This window comes from Chiloscyllium punctatum, chromosome 2 (assembly GCF_047496795.1).
Source record: "Chiloscyllium punctatum isolate Juve2018m chromosome 2, sChiPun1.3, whole genome shotgun sequence".
NCBI classification, from domain to species: Eukaryota; Metazoa; Chordata; class Chondrichthyes; order Orectolobiformes; family Hemiscylliidae; genus Chiloscyllium; species Chiloscyllium punctatum.
In genome coordinates this window covers 112,028-131,584 of record NC_092740.1, presented here as the reverse complement: position 1 = coordinate 131,584, position 19,557 = coordinate 112,028, and the positions used below count along the sequence as shown (strand labels likewise).

The 19,557-nt window shown below is 46.3% G+C and overlaps 1 protein-coding gene across 4 annotated transcripts in view; it reads right to left on the bottom strand.

Annotated features, from left to right (window-relative positions):
* The window catches only part of nadk2 (NAD kinase 2, mitochondrial), a 71,510-nt gene extending 57,018 nt beyond the window's left edge, over window positions 1–14,492 (bottom strand). For 3 of the 4 annotated variants that reach the window (XM_072592629.1, XM_072592638.1, XM_072592645.1), the window contains exons 1-4: window positions 14,221–14,492; window positions 13,188–13,276; window positions 3,983–4,071; window positions 2,577–2,658 (exon numbers count right to left, since the gene is read on the bottom strand). In XM_072592629.1, the coding sequence (XP_072448730.1) occupies window positions 2,577–2,658; window positions 3,983–4,071; window positions 13,188–13,276; window positions 14,221–14,412 (452 nt within the window). In that variant the 5' untranslated portion in view covers window positions 14,413–14,492. Of the gene's footprint in view, window positions 1–2,576; window positions 2,659–3,982; window positions 4,072–7,868; window positions 8,047–13,187; window positions 13,277–14,220 lie in introns of those variants that run through there. The other variant, XM_072592653.1, reaches the window with a different exon arrangement.
* Between the last annotated feature and the right edge of the window lie 5,065 nt (window positions 14,493–19,557).

Sequence of the window (19,557 nt, the reverse complement as noted above, 5' to 3'; positions counted from 1 at the left end):
TTTGGCCCAAAGAGCCCATACTGATCCTCCAAACAGCATCCCACCCATCTACCTTGCCTCTCCCTGCATTTCCCATGGCTAACACACCTAATTTACACATCCTTGAACATGGTGGGTAATTTACCATAGCCAATCCACCTAACCTGCACATCTTTGGACTTCAGCAGGAAATCGGAGCACCCAGATGAAACCCACAGACACGGGAGAATGTACAACTCCAGACAGTTGCCCAAGGGTGGAATGGAACCCTGTCCCTGGCACTGAGAGGTGGTAGTGCTAACCCCTAAGCGAGTTTTGAGTATATGGAGTTGGGATGTCATGTTGAGGTTACCAGGATGTTGATGAGGCCTCTGCTGGAGTACTGTACTCAATTCTGGTCATCCTGTTATAGGAAAGATATTTCTAAACTAGAGAGGGCTCAGAGGAGATTTACCAGGATCTCACCAGGAATGGAGGGTTTGAGTTATAAGCGGAGGCCGGAACATTTTTCACTGGAGTGTAGGAAATTAAGGGATAACCTTATAAAAGTTTATAAAATCATAAGGGGTATAGGTAAGGTGAATGGTAGGTGTCTTTTCCCTGGGTGCGGGATTTCAAGACTGAGGGGTATATTTTTAAGGTGAGAGGAGAAAGACTTAAAATGGACATGAGGGGCAACTTTATTCTTGAAACACACTGGCTCGTGTGTGGAATGAAGTTCATGAGAGTACAGTTACAATATTTTAAAAAACTTGAATAACTACATGAAGAAGAAATGTCTGGAGGGATATGCGCCATGTGCAGGCAGGTGGGACTAGTTTAGTTTGGGATTATAGACTGCACAGACCAGTTGGACTGAAGGGTCTGTTTCCCTGCGGTAGGAGTTTATGTTGAAATGATTTGGAGAGAAAATGGGAACAGGGTACTGACTTGGATGATCAGCTGTGATTATACTGAATGGTGGAGCAGGCTAGAAGGACTAAATGACCCAATTCTGCTCCATTTTCTGAGGACAGAGTGAGGGGACGAGGCTGACTGGATTGCTTCAGAAACCAGCTATTGATTCAATGAGCCAGATGGCCTCCTCCTGCCTGGCATTGCCTCAATGTGATCAGATTCTTTTGTCAATTGCTGTACCTTCATTTTTAAAAATGTTTATTTGTGGGTGTCACTGGCTGCCAGCATTGTCCTCTGGTTATTAACTTGGCTCCCGCTGTAAAAATGTATCTCTATTTACTGTGCTAAAATTATACAGAAATATCCTTTTGACCTTCTCAAGCAAAGGAAAACAAACCCAGCTTTCCCAATCACACCCTCTAACCAAAGCCCCTCCTCCCTTGCACCATTTCATTCTCTTTTACACCCATACCAAAGCTTCAATATCGTCTGAACCAACTCCAGTGCCATCACATTGTTCCTCAAGTAAGGAGACAAAAACTGGACACTATTCCAGGTGTGTTCTCACCAACATCTCATATTACTGTAACAACACTACTTTTATAATCCTGTCTTTTTGCAATAAATGTCAGGATTCCATTTGCCTTTCTTATTCTATACCACACCTGCATACCTGCTTTCTGCGATTCATGCTCAAAAACATCCAGATCCCTCGCACTGACGCATTTTGAGACTGCTGCCCATTTTAATAATAATTTGCCCTTTATTTTTCCAGCCAGAATGGACAGCCTCACATTTTCTGAGATTAAACTCCATCTGCCAGATTCTGGTCCATTTTCCCAACCTGTCAATATCCATCTTTAAACTCTTTATCTCCTCATCACAGCCTGCTTCCCCACCCAGTTTGGTATCAGGTACTTTAGTATGCCTATTTAGTATTTTGTCTAAGGCTTTGGAGTCCCTCTGGATGCCTGATGCTCAAGATTAGACAACTCCACAACTGTGGTTCCTTTTAATGTATGAGGAGCAGTTCAATAGCTTGGGCTTGTACTACCGGAGTTCAGAAGAATGAGGGGATGGATCTGATTGAGGGATTTAAAATGCTGAAGGGGATTGATAATGTGGATATTCAACAGTTGTTCCCCCTTGTGGGACAATCTTAAACAAGAGGTCATAGATATGGAGTGAGAGGAGGTAGGCCCAAAACTGGGATGAGAAGAAATCACTTTGCTCAAAGGGTTGTGAATCTGTGGAACTCACTGCCCCAGAGTACAGTGGAGGCAGAATCAAATCAACAGACTCAACAAAGAAATGGATATCTTTCTGATGAAAAGTGGGATAAAAGTTATGGGGAGCAGGCAAGAATGTAGGGTGGAGACCAAAGGAAGATCAACCATGATCATGTTAAAGGGCTGAGCGGACTCAAAGGGCTAAATTATCTACTCTTTCTCCTAAATCCTATGTTCCAACAAGGCGCAGACCTGATTGATACCCGCCCACCCAATCACAACATTCCTTTCCACCCACCACAGCAAACCACCCCTTCCCATCATGCCCTGCAGATCCCCCATTCCCTGCCAAACCTCTCAGTCCCCATCTCAGTGAACTCCCTGCCTCCCCCATCCCAAACACTGGGTGTCCACCTCTCCCTCCTGCAGCACAGCGTTTCAGCCTGCACTCCATCAGTGACAGCCCTTTACCTTTCTGGGTCCGTGTTGACTCCAATGACAGGTTTGATCTGCCCAAACACTTTGCTGGCTGACAGCAGCATGGTGCCATCCCCTGCACAGAATCAGACAGATCACAGTCAGCTCAATCACACACAGGCCCTTTAGCCTTCATGGGGGGAGCTTCTCCTCCTCCAACTTCCCCCCTCACTCCCTCTCCTCCCTTCACTCCCTCTCGCACGTGGGGCTGGTTCACATTTCCCTCCTTTGGGCAGACCACCCATCTCCCTCAGTCCTAGGCTTCCTTGAGTTAATAACTGTACCTGCTCCATGACCGTAACAACTTCACTGAAACAGAACTTTGTTTCTAATCCCATGCTGTCCTGCCCTAGGAGTGTCTGATACAGACAGTGGGTAAGAATTTTCCTTTCAGTTTAAAAGTGCAGGCAGTTTACTCAGTACCTAACCCCATGCTGGTCCTGTCCTGGGAGTGTTTAATGGTTACAGTGTACAGAGAACTTTGCATTCAGTTTAAGCGTACAGAGAGCTTTAATATAAATATATAAATAAAGACAAGGCCACTCTGCCCCTTGAGTCTGCTCTGCTCTTTATAAGATCATTGCTGGTCTGATTGTAACCTCAATGCACAGTTCCACTTACACCTGATAACCGTCACCCTCTTGTGGAGCACAAAGCTATCCACGACTGCCTTAAAAATATTCAATAACATACCTTCCATTACCTTTCCAGGAAAACTATTTCTGTAAAAAAATGTTTCGACTCGTTTGTGTATGAAATGGGTAACCTCTGATTTTTTAAAAAATCAGTGCCCCCTTGTTGTCGATTTCCTCCCAAGAGGAACCACTTGAAGGAGCAGTGTTCCAAAAGCTAGTGCTTCCAATAAAACCTGTTGGACTATAACCTGGTGTTGTGTGACTTTTAACTTTGTACACCACAGTCCAACACCAGCATCTCCAAATCATGATTCCTAAGACAAAACATCCTCACCTCATCCACCTGGTCACCACCCCCCCAGGTTCTCAAGCATTTCCATCGTTCTACCTCCATCGCCTCTTAGGAGGAGTTGAGGGCAATAGGGATCTGGTACAAGAGTTGAGGCCTGGGACAGATCAGCCCTGATCTTACAGAATGGCACGGCAAGCAATGGCCTACCTGCTCCTATTTCTTTTTTCTTACTGTTCTAAACTCCAGCAGATACAATCCTGGCCCATCTGATATTTCCCCAAACTTGCTCATTCCAGGTACAGTCCAGTCAACTCTCTCATGTCTTCTTAAGAAATTCCTCAAATAGCTCCCAGCAAAGGAGGGTAGGGAAAGAAGAGAGTTTGCAAAGCAGCAGTGACAAAACTCTCCATAACACATCTCCTGAAGAGCCAGCCCCAATCACACACTGCAAACTGGAATGTCGCTGCTATTACCTCCAGCAGATACGATGGCATCAGCCCATTGCACGATTTCCTCAGTGTAATCTCTGCGCTTCACCAGACGAACCTCGATTCCTTCCTTACTGAAAAAAGGAGAGCAACACAGAGGGTTAGCCCCACATCAGTTCCTGTAGCCATACTGAACTCACGCCAACAATGCTGTTAGACAGTAAGAACCCATGATGATAGAAGGCACTCAGTCCACACTAGCTTATTACACAGCAATGCTGTCAGTCCCACTGACCCAGTTTGTCTCTGAAAATTTCTGTGAAGTTTTGTTTAAATTTTTGTGAAGCCATGATGTCAGTGAATGCCTGAGGGGCTCAATGGCCTACTGCTATTCCTCTATAGAAAAAGCAGGAGAAATCCTGAAGAAGAGTTTATGCCCGAAACATCGATTCTCCTGCTCCTTTGATGCTACCTGACCTGCTGTGCTTTTCCAGCAACACATTTTTAAGCTCAGAAGTCCAACTCAGCCAATCACTGCACCATTAGTCTACTCTCAATCCTCAGTAACGTGATGGACACCCAGTTTGGGTTCCCCAGGGTCACTCAGTTCCTGACCTCATTCCAGCCTTGGGTCAAACATGGACAGAAGAGCTGGATTCCAGAGGGTAGGGGAGAGGGACAGCCTTTGACATCAAGGCCTCATTTTGACTCAGTGTGGCATCAAGGATCCCTGGCTTTCTCTTGTTGATGATAATCATTGCCTTTGTGTGGTCAGAACGTTACCTGCCCACTCGATATTCATTTTTATTCATTTGTGAGATATGGGTGTCACATATTACCCATTCCTAGTTACCCTTGAGAAGGTGGGGGTGAGCTGCCCACTTGAACTGCTGGAGTCCATGTGCTGTAGGTAGACCCACAATGTCCCTTAGGGAGGGAATTCTAGGATTTTGACCCAGCGACACTGAAGGAACGGCGATATATTTCCAAGTCAGGATGGTGAATGGCTTGGAGGGGAACTTGCAGGGGTAGTGTTTCCATGTATCTGATGTCCTTGTCCTTCTAGATGGAAGTGGTTGTGGATTTGGAAGGTGCTGCCTGAGGATCTTGGGTTAATGTCTGCATCGCATCTTGTAGATAGTACACACTGCTGCTACTGAGTGTTGGAGGTGGAGGGAGGGGATGTTTGTGGATGTGGTACCAATCAAGCGGTGCCTAGATGGTATCAATCTTCTTGAATGTTAATGAGGCTGCACCCATCCAGGCAAGTGGGGAGTATTCCATCACACTCCTGGCTTATGCCTTGCAGATAGTGGACAGACTTTGAGGAATCAGGAGGTGAGTATCTGGTCAATGATAGTCCCCAGGATCTTAATAATGGAGGATTAAGTGATGGTAACACCATTGAACGTCAAGGGGTGGTGATTAGATTGTCCCTTAATGGAAATGGATTGAGCCTCACATTCGTGTGGCACAAATGTTACTTGTCACTTGTTAGCGCAAGCCTGGATATTATCTAGGTCTTGTTTCATTTAACATGGACTGCTTCAGTATCTGAGGAGTTACAAACAGTACTGAACATTGCACAATCCATCAGGGAACATTCCCATTTCTGACTTTATGATGGAGCAAAGGTCATTGATGAAGCAGCTGAAGATGGTTGGGCCTAGGACACTACCCTGAGGGACTCCTGCAGAGATGTCCTGGAGCTGAACTGACTGACATCCATCAACCATGACCATCTCCCTATGTGTCAGGTATGACTCGAACCAGTGGACATTTTGGCCCCGATACCCATGATTCCAGTACTGCTGATGACACTTTTCATCACTTTACTGATGATTGAAAGTAGACTGATGGGACGGTAATTAGCCAGGTTGGATTTGCTTTTTATGTACAGGACATACCTGGTAAGTTTTCTACATTGTCAGGTAGGCGCCAATGCTGTAATGTAATGGAACAGCTTGGCTAAGGGAGCGGCAAGCTCTGAAGCACAAGTCTTAAGTCCTACTGTCAAATGTTGTAGTGTCTTCAATTGTTTCTTCCTATCACATGGAGTGAATCAAATTGGCTGAAGACTGGTTTTGGTGATGCTGGGGACCACTGGAGGAGCCCGAGATGGATCATCCACTCGATACTTCGGCTGAAGATTGCTGCAAAAGCTCCAGCCTTATCTTTTGCCCTGATGTGCTGGGCTCTTCTATCATTTTTGTGAAGTTTCCACCTCCTCCTGCAATGAGCTGTTTAATTGTCCACCACCATTCATAACTGCACGTGGCAAGACTGCAGAGTGTAGATCTGATTCATTGGTTGTGCAATTGTGTAGCTCCGTCTATCACTTGCTGCTTATGCTGTTTGGCATTCAAGTAGTCCTCAGTCCTGACAAAGGGCTTTTGCCCAAAAGGTCGGTTTTCCTGCTCAACCTGTTGTGCTTTTCCAGCACCACACTCTCAACACTAGTCTCCATCTGCAGTCCTCACCTTTGCCTAGTTTATTTTAAAGGTAAAAACAATGACTGCAGATGCTGAAAATCAAATACTGGATTAGTGGTGCTGGAAGAGCACAGCAGTTCAGGCAGCATCCAACGAGCAGCGAAATCAACGTTTCGGGCAAAAGCCCTTTAACCTCACTGCGAAGCCTCTTCCAAGGATGCCTACCCTGAAGACATTTTCCTCCTCTCTCTACAAGGATCTCAGTGAGTTTCTCTCACTGCACCCCGCCAGGAGATCATCTCCTCTGCTCTGAAGCTCTTCAGCCACATCCTGAAACAGACTCGTTACTCTCAGCTACCTTTCTCTCAGCCCCAGCCCCCTCCCATTTATATCTCACCACCCCCTCAGCTCTTAGCCTCACTCCTGATGAAGGGCTCTTGCCCAAAATGTTGACTCTCCTGCTCCTCGGATGCTGCCTGACCTGCTGTGCTTTTCCAGCTGCACACTCTCGACTCTGATCTCCAGCATCTGCAGTTTTCACTTTCACCTATGCAAGTTGTCCTGTTTGATAGCTTGACCAGGCTGACATCTTATTGTGTGGTATGTCTGGTGCTGCCAGAATGTTGTCAGGGTCCATCGCCTTTGCAGTATTCTGTGCCTCCAACTGTTTCTTGATTTCATGTGGAGTGAATTGAATTGACTGAAGACTGGTATCAGTGATGCTGGGGACCACTGGAGAAGGCCAAGGAGGCAGGAAGGCAGAGCTCAGATCTGATCTGCTGGTTGTTGAATCAGTTGCTGCTTATGCTCATGGTCATATGCTATTTGGCTTACAAATCGCCCTGTTTGGTGCTTCACTCAGTTGACACTTTATTTTTAGGTATGCCTGGTGCTGCTCATTGCATGTCCTCCTGCACTCACCACTGGATTTTCAAAGACTCTGTCATACCTTCCAAGCTGTGCAAAACTCCTACCTGCAATGTTTTTTGAGGAACCATTCAACATGGTGTTAATGAATTGTGTAGGATGACCATCCAACACAGAGTTATTAGTAAATCCTTTCCAATCTGTAAATGTTTACCCATTTCCCAGAGGCTGTTCCTAAGATTCCTATCCAACAAAACAGGAGTGAGGAACTTTGTCCAATTCTCCCCCATTTGCTCTCCTCACTCAGACCTGCAGTCATTTCATTTCTGGAATATTCCAGAACATCTCAGGTCCACCTGAATGTGACCCAAGTGAAGTCCTCTGCCACACTGACAGAGGGCCACATCCAACAGCTCCTCAAAGCTTTCCACTGATCCCAGAGAAGTTAATGCACTAACCAGACCACTGTCTCCTTCCTCATATCCTGGCTGGAAGATTGCATTGATAAGACTCCATAAACGCCCTATATTACCGAGATAGATTTATTCAAAGGATCCTGACATGTTCCTATTCCCTTTGTCCCTTTCCGACCTTCACAACTCCAGAGAGATTATACCAGTGTCAAATCATACCGACTGGTATTGAGTGCCCAGCCATTGTTCCAAGAAGTATTGGCAGGATTCTCCCATTTATTCCTGATGAAGAGCTTTTGCCCGAAACGTCGATTTCGCTGCTCGTTGGTTGCTGACCGAACTGCTGTGCTCTTCCACCACCACTAATCCAGGATTCTCCCATTGTATAGTATTCCACCTGGTGGGAAGTGAGAAATCACTTGAGGGAACTGGTAGCTCCAGCATACCCCAAACTCAGGAGTCATTAATTAAACTCTGATGAACGTTTACATTTTCTTCTCAGTTAATGACTTCTGTCATTAATCTAGGTGCCATGGTATGGCCTCCTATTTAACCTTTTGCGTTGTATTGTAAAAATAAACATGACAATAAACTGCGATTCTATTCTGAAAGGACATTCAGCTGACCTGCGCTCTATCTCGGACAGCAAACCCAGTAAGATGCAAGTGACCTGTCTAGGACACATGGTGAATCAAGGATATATACAGCCCAGAGGATAGAAGCAGCAGATGTTTTTTTGGGCGAGGCATGGTGATAGTGGTGGTGGCATTGTAATATTATTGCTAGACTATTAACCCAGAGACCCCAGTTCAAATTCCTTCCTGGCAGATGGTGGAATTTAAATTCAATAATAATCGGGAAATAAGTTTAATGATGACCGTGAAACCATTTCCAATTGTCAGGAAAAACCCAACTGGTTCACTGATGTCCTTAAGGGAGTGAAAACAGCCATCCTTATCTGGTCTGGCTGACATGTGACTCCAGACCCACAGTGATGTAGCGGACTCTTAACTGCCCCATAATCAATGTCCCACTTCCTCAAAACTCTGGGGAAGAGATTTCCATGAATACCTGACACTGAAAAAAAATGTCTCCTCATCTTTGCATTAAATGACAGATCACTTTTTCAAACTATGCCCCTTAGTTTTTATCTTTCTCTTCGCAGCAAGCCTGCCTAGACCCATCTTTCACTTCCCTTTTATGGAACTCAGGAAGCCTGAAAGGAAAGGAATATGGTACTCCACTTCAACAACAGACAAAGTCCCAGCTCGGGACAGACACTTCTGCAGATATATCCCAGGGTCTGCATTATTCTTCAGTCCACCTCTGGGGCAGGGGGCACTTGAAACTCAAACCTCCTAGTTCAGAGATAGAGACACTACCACTGTGCCACAACACCCTTTCTGGATTTTTCTTTGGAAAAGTATACTTAGATTTGCTATCACACACGACTGAGTGACCGTCCCACCACCAAAATCACCTTGACTCTTTTGTTAGGTTTTTCTAAACTCTAACCACCACCAGTGTAACCAATTAATTATTTGCAACTGAAGCCCATTATGGGCAATGCAAACCATCAAAAGGGAGGTGGAGGGAGAACAGGAAGGCACTAAATCAAAATGGAATTGAAGGTTGACTGGGTCTGGTCTGATTCCCTTTTTAAAGCCACTAGGATGGTAGCTGAACTGTTCTGCCCATTCTTTGTCCTTTTTGCTTTCTCCCTTCTGTAGTTTCCTCCTCCCCTTCTGTTTTCTTGGATTCTCGATCTTGGACACCTAGCTCTGGTCTCCGATTCCCAGCCTCTGAAGTAGAGACACCAACAATCAGCATCCCGGTGTGGAGGGTGGCAGCAGCCAGTGGTCAGACTCAGTGAAGGCCCCATGCACTGGTCTGTTGCACTGAGCCCTGGGAAAGAGACTGCGAGGTTTGTCTTTATAACTTTGCTGCTTCTTTTTCTGACCTATGGTCATTCTGTGTATAGCTGTAATGTCACATTTTTTCTTCATTTCTCTATTCTGTAACTAAGGATTGTACCTAGATACCTTTGTACCTAAGATGGTGCTGCAAGTGGCAACTTATGAACTTTTCACTGGACTCATTGGAGTACATTTTGACAATAAAGCTAATTCAATTCAAGTGATATAACACACAGGGCAGAAGTAGGTATTGCAGATCTGAGTCAAGATTAGAGTGGTGCTGGAAAAGCACAGCAAGTCAGGCAGCATCCTGCTGAAGGGCTTTTGCACTAAACGTCGATTTTCCTGCTCCTCGGATGCTGCCTGACATGTTGTGCTTTTCCAACACCACTTTAATCTTGACTGTTATCACACACAACTGAGCAACCTTCCCACCAGCAAAATCACAGTAACTTTTTTTTCCCTTTATAAACATTAACCACCACCAATAAAAACACTTGTTTAGCCAATTCAATATTTACAGCAAAGCCCATTAAGTTGTTGTGGTTCTGTTCGCCGAGCTGGGAATTTGTGTTGCAGACGTTTCGTCCCCTGTCTCGGTGACATCCTCAGTGCTTGGGAGCCTCCTGTGAAGCGCTTCTGTGCTGTTTCCTCCGGCATTTATAGTGGCCTGTCTCTGCCGCTTCCGGTTGTCAGTTCCAGCTGTCCGTTGCAGTGGTCGGTATATTGGGTCCAGGTCGATGTGCTGATTGATTGAATCTGTGGATGCGTGCCATGCCTCTAGGAATTCCCTGGCTGTTCTCTGTTTGGCTTGCCCTATAATAATAGTGTTGTCCCAGTCGAATTCATGTTGCTTGTCATTGGTGTGTGTGGCTACTAAGGATAGCTGGTCGTGTCGTTTCGTGGCTAGTTGGTGTTCGTGTATACGGATCGTTAACTGTCTTCCTGTTTGTCCTATGTAGTGTTTTCTGCAGTCCTTGCATGGGATTTTGTACACTACATTGGTTTTGCTCATGTTGGGTATCGGGTCCTTCGTTCTGGTGAGTTGTTGTCGGAGGGTGGCTGTTGGTTTGTGTGCTGTTATGAGTCCTAGTGGTCGCAGTAGTCTGGCTGTCAGTTCAGAAATGCTCCTGATGTATGGTAGTGTGGCTAGTCCTTTGGTTTGTGGCATGTCCTCGTTCCGTTGTCTTTCCCTGAGGCATCTGTTGATGAAATTGCGCGGGTATCCGTTTTTGGCAAATACATTGTATAGGTGTTCTTCTTCCTCTTTTTGTAGTTCTGGTGTGCTGCAGTGTGTTGTGGCTCTTTTGAACAGTGTCTTGATGCAACTTCTTTTGTGTGTGTTGGGGTGGGTGCTTTAGTAGTTTCGTAGTAAATTATGAAAGCAACCACCCCAACACACACAAAAGAAGTTGCATCAGGACACTATTCAAAAGGGCCACAACACACTGCTGCACACCAGAACTACAAAAAGAGGAAGAGGTACACCTATACAAAATATTCGCCAAAAACGGATACCCTCGCAATTTCATCAACAGATGCCTAAGGGAGAGACAACGGAACGAGGACATGCCACAACCCACAGGACTAGCCACACTACCATACATCAGGAGCATTTCTGAACTGACAGCCAGACTACTGCGACCACTAGGACTCATAACAGCACACAAACCAACAGCCACCCTCCGACAACAACTCACCAGAACAAAGGACCCGATACCCAGCATGAGCAAAACCAATGTAGTGTACAAAATCCCATGCAAGGACTGCAGAAAACACTACATCGGACAAACAGGAAGACAGCTAACGATCCATATACACGAACACCAACTAGCCACGAAACGACACGACCAGCTATCCTTAGTAGCCACACACACAGATGACAAGCAACATGAATTCGACTGGGACAACACTATTATTATAGGACAAGCCAAACAGAGAACAGCCAGGGAATTCCTAGAGGCATGGCACTCATCCACAGACTGTATCAACAAACACATCGACCTGGACCCAATATACCGACCACTGCAACGGACAGCTGGAACTGACAACCGGAAGCGGCAGAGACAGGCCACTATAAATGCCGGAGGAAACAGCACAGAAGCGCTTCACAGGAGGCTCCCAAGCACTGAGGATGTCACCTAGACAGGGGACGAAACGTTTGCAAGACAAATTCCCAGCTCGGCGAACAGAACCACAACAACGAGCACCCGAGCTTCAAATCTTCTCACAGACTTTGAAAGCCCATTAAGACCATAAGACATAGGAGTAGAAGTAAGGCCATTCGGCCCATCGAGTCCACTCTGCCATTCAATCATGGCTGATGGGCATTTCAACTACATTTACCTGCACTCTCCCCATTTCTCTTAATTCCTTGCGAGATTAAGAATTTATCAATCTCTGCCTTTTAACAATTTAATGTCCTGGCCTCCACTGCATTCCGTGGCAATGAATTCCACAGGCCCATCACTCTCTGGCTGAACAAATGTCTCATTTCTGTTTTGAATTGACCCCCTCTAATTTTAAGGCTGTGCCCATGGGTCCTAGTCTCCCTGCCTGAAGGAAACAATTTCCCAGTGTCCACCCTTTCTAAGCCATGCATAATCTTGTAAGTTTCTATTAGATCTCCCCTCAACCTTCTAAACTCTAATGAATACAATCCCTAGATCCTCAGCAGTTCATCATACGTTAGGCCTACCATTCCAGGGATCATCCGTGTGAATCTCCACTGGACACGCTCCAGTGCCAGTATGTCCCTCCTGAGGTGTGGGGCCCAAAATTGGACACAGTTTTTAAATGGGACCTAACCAGAGCTTTATAAAGTTTCTGTAGCACAACGCTGCTTTTACATGCCAACTCTCTTGAGATAAATGACATTACATTTGCTTTCCTAACCACGGACTCAATGCAAACCTTCAAAAGTGAGGGGTGTAGGGAGAGAGGCTAGGGACTAAATCAAAATGGAGTTGGGGTCTGCTTTATTCATTTCTCTTTTAATCAATCTGTTCAGAGATGTTATTACACACTTCCCAGAGCAGGTGGGACTTAAACCCAGGCCCTTGGCTCACTAATAGGGACATTACTACTTTCTCATTAGGCTGATGGTGAGTTTAACATGAGGATCATCAGCAGAGGGCAAGACTGAGGAGGTGAGGGTTTTCACCAAGGTCTCAGCTGATCCAGGGATTTGCTGAATAGCTTTTGATTTGCTGACTTTCACTTATTAAACTGTGATTTTCCAAATTATGACTAATTTTGATAATCTTTCAATAGGTTTCCTCAGCACCGACATTAGGCTGATTGTCTTTAGATGTCAGGCTTATCCCCCTTTCCATGCTGCACATCTCTATGACGCTCCCCATTTTTGAACAATCTGATGTTATAGAACATAGATCAGTACAGCATAGTACAGGCCCTTTGGCCCTTGATGTTATGCTGACCTTTTATCCTATTTAAAGTTTCCAACAATTAACACTTTACAATATCACATGAGGTTTGGAGATTTCTGCCCGAAAAGTCGATTTTCCTGCTCCTTGGATGCTGCCTGAACTGCTGTGCTTTTCCAGCACCACTCTAATCCAGAATCTACACAATTTCCACATGGGAAGAAATTGCTCCTTACTGTAGAGTGTCCACCACATGCTGGACGTTGGCACTGTGAACAGTGTGTCGCTCCAGTAACCCATTGTAACTGGATCCTTTTGTAGCAAGCTGCAAACAAACACAATGGAGCTGCATTAGACTGGGCAGCGAGAGGCATGAAATACAGCAACAAAAGGAGATATACCCCAAAACAAGCATGTACATGGAACAGAACAGATAGGCTGTGTGAGAATGTGAGGCTAATGAAAATCCTGAGGTATTAGCCAGAATTACAATTGTTCATGCACACATCCTGCTGCAGGGACAGACTATTGGATAAAGTAATCAAACAGCCTTGATTCAATTGAACACACTGCATCCTGACAATATCCTCAAAACATACTGAAAACTCCTGGTTATGAACATAATAGGAGCCTCTATGTAAATCATGACACCCCACTCCATCCCCGAGTATACTCCTCCACTCCATCTGTCTGTGTTTCAAATTCCACATTCACACCTAACCCTGGGACTCCCCAACACCCTGCCCAAAATCAATCCACTTCTTAAAAGATATTCACACACACACACACCCCCCCTGCCTCTGGGACCCTCACCCCCAGGGACCCCTCACTCCCCACCCCGGACCCTCACCCACCCAGCCCCCCCCCCCCCGGCCCTCCATCTCCCCCCCCGGCCCTCCCCCTCTCCCCCCGGCCCTCCCCCTCTCCCTCTCCCTCCCCCTCCCGGCCCCTCCCCCCCCCCGGCCCCCACCCTCTCCCTCTCCCGGCCCCCACCCTCTCCCCCTCCCGGCCCCCACCCTCTCCCTCTCCCTCTCCCCCACCCTCTCCCTCTCCCCCACCCTCTCCCTCTCCCGGCCCCCACCCTCTCCCTCTCCCGGCCCCCACCCTCTCCCTCTCCCTCTCCCCCACCCTCTCCCCCTCCCGGCCCCCACCCTCTCCCCCTCCCCCACCCTCTCCCCCTCCCGGCCCCCACCCTCTCCCCCTCCCCCTCCCCCTCCCCCTCCCGGCCCCTCACCCTCTCCCGGCCCCTCACCCTCTCCCGGCCCTCACCCTCTCCCGGAGCTCCCTCCGCCTCTCTCCCTCCGCGCGGCCCCGCTCCTGCTCGAACTCGAAGCGGGTGGTTTTGCTGAGAACCGCCACTCGGCCCGGGCGGAACGGTGCGGTCGCCCGGGACAGGGCCCGGCCCTTTCCCCGCAGGGACAGCGCAGCCGGCCCGCCCCAGCGGACTACACTCAGTGCCATGAGCCAAGCCGACAGCCGCCGCCGCCTCAGCCCCGGACTCGAGACCGCGGTCGCCTCTTGCGCTAGGCCGCAGACCTCATTGCGCATGCGTCAGAACTGACGCGCCCAGAGCACGCCGGGAAATGTAGTCTTCCCGCGGTTAAAGGTCACATGACACCAGGGTCTAGGCCCAATGTGGAGGTGCTGGTGTTGGACTGGGATGGAGAAAGATAAACATCACACAACACCAGGTCATAGCACTGACTCTCTGAGCACTGCTCCTTCAGCAGGTGGTTGTGGAGGAACAATTGTAAGACACACTAATTTAGAGCAAAAGTTTACAGTGTGATATAACAGAAATTACACATTGAAAAATACCTTGATTGTTTGTTGAGTCTCATCTGTTAGAATGACCATGATAGTTTCACTTCTTTCATATGTAAATCACAAAACCTGTTTTTTAAAAGTTACATTGTCAAGTGAACTTTAACAATTGGTGTCAGTCCAGATGATGTATTGAAGGTGTTAGCCCCACATGTGCTGCTGACTGTGACATAATGTTTAGACTGAATCTAATCTAAAAATTGAATTAACAGAATTATCAGATTATAGTCCAACAGTTAACGGTCACACAACACCAGGTTATAGTCCAACTGTCAAAGGTCACACAACACCAGGTTATAGTCCAACTGTCAAAGGTCACACAACACCAGGTTATAGTCCAACAGTTAACAGTCACACAACACCAGGTTATAGTCCAACTGTCAAAGGCCACACAACACCAGGTTATAGTCCAACAGTTAACGGTCACACAACACCAGGTGTCACAAAGCTAGTCCCTTTTTTACTAAAACCTGTTCCTTGGCTCAAGGAGACTCTGACCTTGATATTTATGGGAGGGGCAATAAACCATGCCGGATTCCAATCAGTCTGGGTTGGGACAGAGATGAAAAGGATTTTGAGAGGCCTTTTGTTTATATGTAAACAGATGAGACTTCAGGTTAAAGTGGTCATGTTTTAGAAGTGACCTGTATAATGAAAGTGGCATGGTCAGCTCTCTAGCTGAGCTGAACTGAGCACTTTTAGTTGAGTCTTGAACTGGGAAGTTCAACGGGGAGCTGTGGGGAAACTCTCTCTCTTTTCTGCCCTTCAACTTCAACTTGTAAGCATGTGTTCCGTTTATACTTGGACTTCGATGTTGTAGCCATTTCGGAGACATGGATACAGCAGGGTGAGGAATGGATGTTGTAGGTTCCAGGGTTTAGATCTTTCATTAAGAACAGGCAAGGCAGTAAAAGAGGGGGAGGTGTGGCCTTGTTAGTCAAGGATATTTTAACGGTGGCTGAAAGAACTTTGGAGAGGAGAGGATTGGCAAAATGATTCTGGGTAGAAGTGAAAGGAACAGGATGGTCATTAGGGGGACTTTAACTTCCCCAACATTGACTAGAAAGCTATAACTCTAATACGTCAGATGGATCAGTTTTTGTCCAATGTGTACAGGAGGGTTTCCTGATGCAGTATGTCGAAGGGCCGACAAGAGGGGAGACCACACTGGATCTGGTGCTTGGTAATGAACTAGGCCAGATGTTTGATTGAGTTGTAGGTGAGCACTTTGGAGAGAGTGACCATAATTCAGTTACGCTTAGTTTAGCAATGGAAAGGGATAGGTACAGGCCGTAGGTCAAGAGTTATCGATGGGGCAAGGGCAATTATAATGTGATTAGGCAAGAATTTAGGATGCATAGAATGGGGTAGCAAAATGGGGGGGATGGGGACAATGGAAATGTGGAGCTGGTTTAAGGAACTGATATTACATGTCCTTGATAGGTATGTCCCTGTCAGACAGCGAGGAAGTGATAAGGTAAGGGAACCATGGTTTACTACAGAAATTGCATCTCTTGTTAAGCAGAAGAAAGAGGCTTATGTGTTGATGAGACAAGATGGTTCAGATGGGGCGATGGAGAGTTACAGATCAGCCTGGAAGGATTTAAAGAGAGAGTTAAGAAGAGCAAGGAGAGGATACGAGCAGTCTTTAGCAACTAGAATAAAGGAAAACCCTAAAGCTTTCTATAGGTATGTGAGGAATAAAAGGATGATTAGGGTAGGATAAGCTAGAGGAGGGTGGGGGTGGGGAGAGAGTAGCATAGAGTACAATGGGTGAGTGGGGGAGGAGATGAAGGTGATAGGTCAAGGAGGAGAGGGTGGAGTGGATAGGTGGAAAAGGAGATAGGCAGGTCGGACAAGTCCGGACAAGTTATGGGGACAGTGCTGAGTTGGAAGTTTGAAACTAGGATGAGGTGGGGGAAGGGGAAATGAGGAAGCTGTTGAAGTCCACATTGATGCCCTGGGGTTGAAGTGTTCCGAGGCGGAAGATGAGGCGTTCTTCCTCCAGGCGTCTGGTGGTGAGGGAACAGCGGTGAAGGAGGCCCAGGACCTCCGTGTCCTCGGCAGAGTGGGAGGGGGAGTTGAAATGTTGGGCCACGGGGCAGTGTGGTTGATTGGTGCGGGTGTCTCGGAGATGTTCCCTAAAGCGCTCTGCTAGGAGGCGCCCAGTCTCCCCAATGTAGAGGAGACCACATCAGGAGCAACGGATACAATAAATGATATTAGTGGATGTGCAGGTGAAACTTTGATGGATGTGGAAGACTCCTTTAGGGCCTTGGATAGAGGTGAGGGAGGAGGTGTGGGCAAGGTTTAGTGGACTGTATCACATTGAGAAGAATTTGAGTGAGGGGTGAACTACTTGATAAGGACTCCAGACAGGAAGAAGACTCACAGAGTGTGTCATGGAAATATGCTCAAAAGGTATTTTGAGAGGGAAGGAAAGCAAGAGGAGAAGGTGTTAATGATGACAGTACAGAAGGAAGAACAGAGTTCAGGGGATTCTGAATTAGACATTCCTCAAATCAAATTGGACAGTGAAAAAGTTGTCAAAGATTGGGATAAATTATTGAGTTACCTCCCATAAGAAAATCGAAATGACTTGAAAAAGTTATTACTATCACATGGAGAGACGTGTGAAAATAAACTGGGAGGTACTAACCTAATTGTACATGATGTAGATATTGGAGATGCTGTTCCAATTAAGCAACATCCTTATATGCATAACCCTCTCAAGTTAGCACAGGTTCAGAAGGCGATAGAGTGCATGCTCCAAGATGGCATAATCGCAGTGAGTTACAGTGACTGGAGCTCACCCACAGTCATGGTGCCAAAGCCAGATGGTACCCAACGGTTATGTGTGGACCATCGCAAAGTCAGCACCGTTCCAGAGACAGATGCATATCCAATTCCACGGTTGGAGGTCTGTGTCGAAAAGGTGGGATAAGTAACTTACATTTCTAAGTTGGACTTGCTCAGAGGCTACTGACAAGTGCGTCTGTCAGAGAGAGCAAAGGCAATTTCATCTTTTGGAACGCCACATGGACTATATCAGCTCAAAGTCATGCCATTTGGTAGGAAAAACACTCCAGCCACATTTCAGAGACTGACTAATAAGGTCATTGTGCGATTACCCAACTGTGTGATATATATTGATGACCTGGTGATTTTTAGTCACTCATGGAAGCAACATTTACAGCATTTATTGGACTGGTTCGATCGACTTCGGAAGGCAGGTTTGGTGGTAAAGCTAGATAGAAGTGAATTTGCCAAAGCCCAAGTCATCTTCCTGGGCCATGTTATTGGACATTGACAAATGGCTCCAAAGGATGCCAAAACTAAAATCATTGGGGAATTTCGACAAAAAAACACAATACTATGGTTCCTGGGATTGAGTGGATTTTACCAAAGGTTTGTGCCGAACTTTAGCAGTGTTGCTGCTCCACTTACCGAATTGTTAAAAAAGGGCAAGAAGTTTCAGTGGACAGCAGACTGTCAAGAGGCATTTGACAGCCTAAAAACTGTGTTAACCGTTGCCCTAGTATTAGCCACACAGGATTACACAAAGCCTTACAAGGCGGCTATCAATGCCAGTGTTGTGGATGTCGGTGTGGTATTCCTGCAGGAGGATGACGAGGGAATAGAAATATCCATCAGGTATTTTTCCAGGAAGTTGAACATTCATCGACAGAAATGTTCAACAGTAGATAGAGACTGTTTAGATGGAGCTTGTTGTTACAGCCGTTCAATTTGACAATTGTACATGTGGCAGGTTGCGGAAACATGATTGACGATGCATTATCGAGATTCGAATGAGATACGGAGGCGAGGTTTGAGAAGATTTGTAGCTCAGGTTGAGGCTTTGGATGTAGGTTTGCTCACTGAGCTGGAAGGTTCATTTCCAGACGTTTCCTCACCCTACTAGATAACATCTTCAATGGGTCTCAGGTGAAGCACTGCTGAAAAGTCCTTTCTATTTATATGTTTGGGTTTCTTTGGATTGGTAATGTTATTTCTTGTGGTGATTTTAATTCCTGGGTGAAGTCACTTCCTGTTCCTTTTCTCAGGGGGTGGTAGATGGGGTCGAACTCGATTTGTTTGTTGATTGTTCCAGTTGGAATGCCATGCTTCTAGGAATTCTCATGCATGTCTCTGTTTGGCTTGTCCTAGGATGGATGTGTTGTCCCAGTCAAAGTGGTGTCCTACCTCATCTGTATGTAAGGATCCTAGTGAGAGAGGGTCATGTCTTTTTGTGACTAGTTTGTGTTCATGTCTCCTGGTGGCTAGTTTTCTGCCTGTTTGTCCAATGTAGTGTTTGTTACAGTCCTTGCATGGTATTTTGTAAATGACATTAGGTTTGCTTGTTGTCTGTCACATATAAATAGATTAGATTCCCTACAGTGTGGTAATAGGCCCTTCGGCCCAACAAGTCCACACCGACCCTCCAAAGAGTAACCCACCCAGACCCATTTCCTTCTGACTAATGCACCCAACACAATGGGCAATTTAAAAAGCAGGAATTTTCAGCATTGCTTCGCCTGAGGCCCACTGATGATGTTACCTAGCAGGCTGACGAAACATCAGGAAGTGAACCTTCCAGCTCAGCGAGCAAACTTACATTCAGATACGGAGGTGTTTGGTGGTGGGTGTACCGTGGCCTGAATTTGCATGTGGTTGTGAATGTTTGCATGGTTATAGTTAGTATAGTGTACATGTGTGTTTCGACTACTAACTGGGTTTTAAAGGGTTAAAAACGAAGCCAACTTTTGGTATTGATGGTTCATT